At 46.4% G+C, this 1701-nt stretch overlaps 1 protein-coding gene across 1 annotated transcript; it reads left to right on the top strand.

Moving 5' to 3' along the window:
* Positions 1-788: 788 nt before the first annotated feature.
* On the top strand, positions 789-1326 carry LOC108634963 (histone H2B 1/2-like; the record flags this gene model as incomplete). Its single annotated transcript, XM_018045282.1, has 2 exons — positions 789-1096; positions 1131-1326. Coding segments are annotated over exons 1-2 (504 nt in total), but the record flags the coding sequence as incomplete, so codon positions are not given.
* Between the last annotated feature and the right edge of the window lie 375 nt (positions 1327-1701).

Here is a 1701-nt window from a genome sequence, read left to right as displayed (position 1 = left end):
AGAAATAACCACTATAAATCATTAATCAATTCCAGTATGTGTGGTATTTGGGGGACCTAAATAATGTTTAAGAAAACAACTTATAATTTGCAAAATGTTAAATATTTTTAGTGTGTATGTGTAAGTATTCTTATTTCTGTTTGTGTTCTGTATTTGGAGAATGGATTCTGTCATTCTCTTCATACTGATCATTGGTTTTGATAAATTCTTGGAGATAATAGCTGTTCATTTCATTCCTATGATTTTCAGGAGCACTCTGCTGAGGAAGCCAGGACATTCTGCTCATGCCACTGTAGGTCAACCAGGAGAAGATTCTGTGTTGGAGTAAATTGTCCACCAAGTGACCTGAGTCACTCTGATGCCTGAAAGAGCTGGAACTATGGAGGTCTGTCATACTCTCTCAGGAAGCTTTAACTGATTATTTCATTTTTCAATTTAGGTGACTTTCACTGAGTTTGACTGAAAGTGAAAGTGAAGTCACTCAGTCGTGTCCGACTCTTTGCGACCCCATGGACACCAGGCTCCTCTGCCCATGGGCTTTTCTAGGTAAGAGTACTGGAGTGGGTTGCCATTTCCTTCTCCATGGAATCTTCCTGACCCAGGGATTGAACCCAGGTATCCCACATTGTAGACAGACACTTTACCATCAGAGCCACCAGGGGAGTTTAGCTGACTGGGGGTTAAACCACGCGGGAGGGGCATGCTAGGAGTTGGGAGGTGGGACATCCGGTGTCACGTGACATGGGCTGCCATAGTAACAGGCCCCCCTGCCTTGCATCCAATCAGAGATGGACAGTGTCTGTGACGTCAGGGAAAGCCGGGCCTATAAATTCGACCAACGGCCTTCAACGGCCTCACTGTTCTTCTTGGGCTGCGCTATGGAGAATGGTGGCTCTACCGTGTCTGCACCATCCTCTGACAGCCATGAGGAAGACGTGATCACCATAGAAACCAGCACCTCCGAAACTGAGCCCTCTGAAATGGAGATGGCGAAAGCAGAGACCTCCAAACCAGAGCCGTATGATGCGGAACCAAGAAAGGCGAAGCAGAAGACAGCTAAGGGCCGCCGTTGCCGTCGCCGCCGCTGCCGTCAGGGGCAATTTCTCAAGCTTTGCTACCTATTTCCCTAGGGTGCTGAAGCAAGTACATACAGGCCTGAGTCTTTCCCGTGAGTCCGTGAACGTCCTGGATTCGTTTGTGAAAGATATGTTCGAGCGGATTGCCGAAGAGGCCGGGCGCCTGGCCCACAGCAACAAGCGCTGCACCATCATGACCGAAGACATCCAGACATCTGTGCGTCTTCTGTTGCCTGGGGAGCTCCGGCAAGTATGCCACGTCCGAGGCCACCAAGTCGGTCATCAGATACCACACCTGCAGATGAACTGCCCCAGAACTGTCTGACCATCGCAAACCAGACTTAAGGGTTCTCCCCTTAGGCCCTACATTTAATCTTTAAAACATTTCTACCCCAAAGAAAACATTAAAAACCTCATTAACTTTGCTTCAATATGTGTCGGTTGTGTCATTTTTTCAATGAAAAATCGTGTACTTTTTTCTTAACATATTGCAACTTGTCACTTTCCTAAATGGTTATTTCTATTCGTGGTTTCTCAGTGATTTTAGGGATCTTTATGGTCAAAATTCTTTCCCAAAAAGTTTCATTGGCCTTTTCCATTTTCATTCTCCCCGTCTATCTAGGTA

The sequence above is a fragment of the Capra hircus genome, unplaced genomic scaffold (assembly GCF_001704415.2).
Source record: "Capra hircus breed San Clemente unplaced genomic scaffold, ASM170441v1, whole genome shotgun sequence".
Classification (NCBI taxonomy): domain Eukaryota; kingdom Metazoa; phylum Chordata; class Mammalia; order Artiodactyla; family Bovidae; genus Capra; species Capra hircus.
Note: the sequence above shows the minus strand (reverse complement) of the source record. Positions and strands in the feature narration are given on the sequence as shown.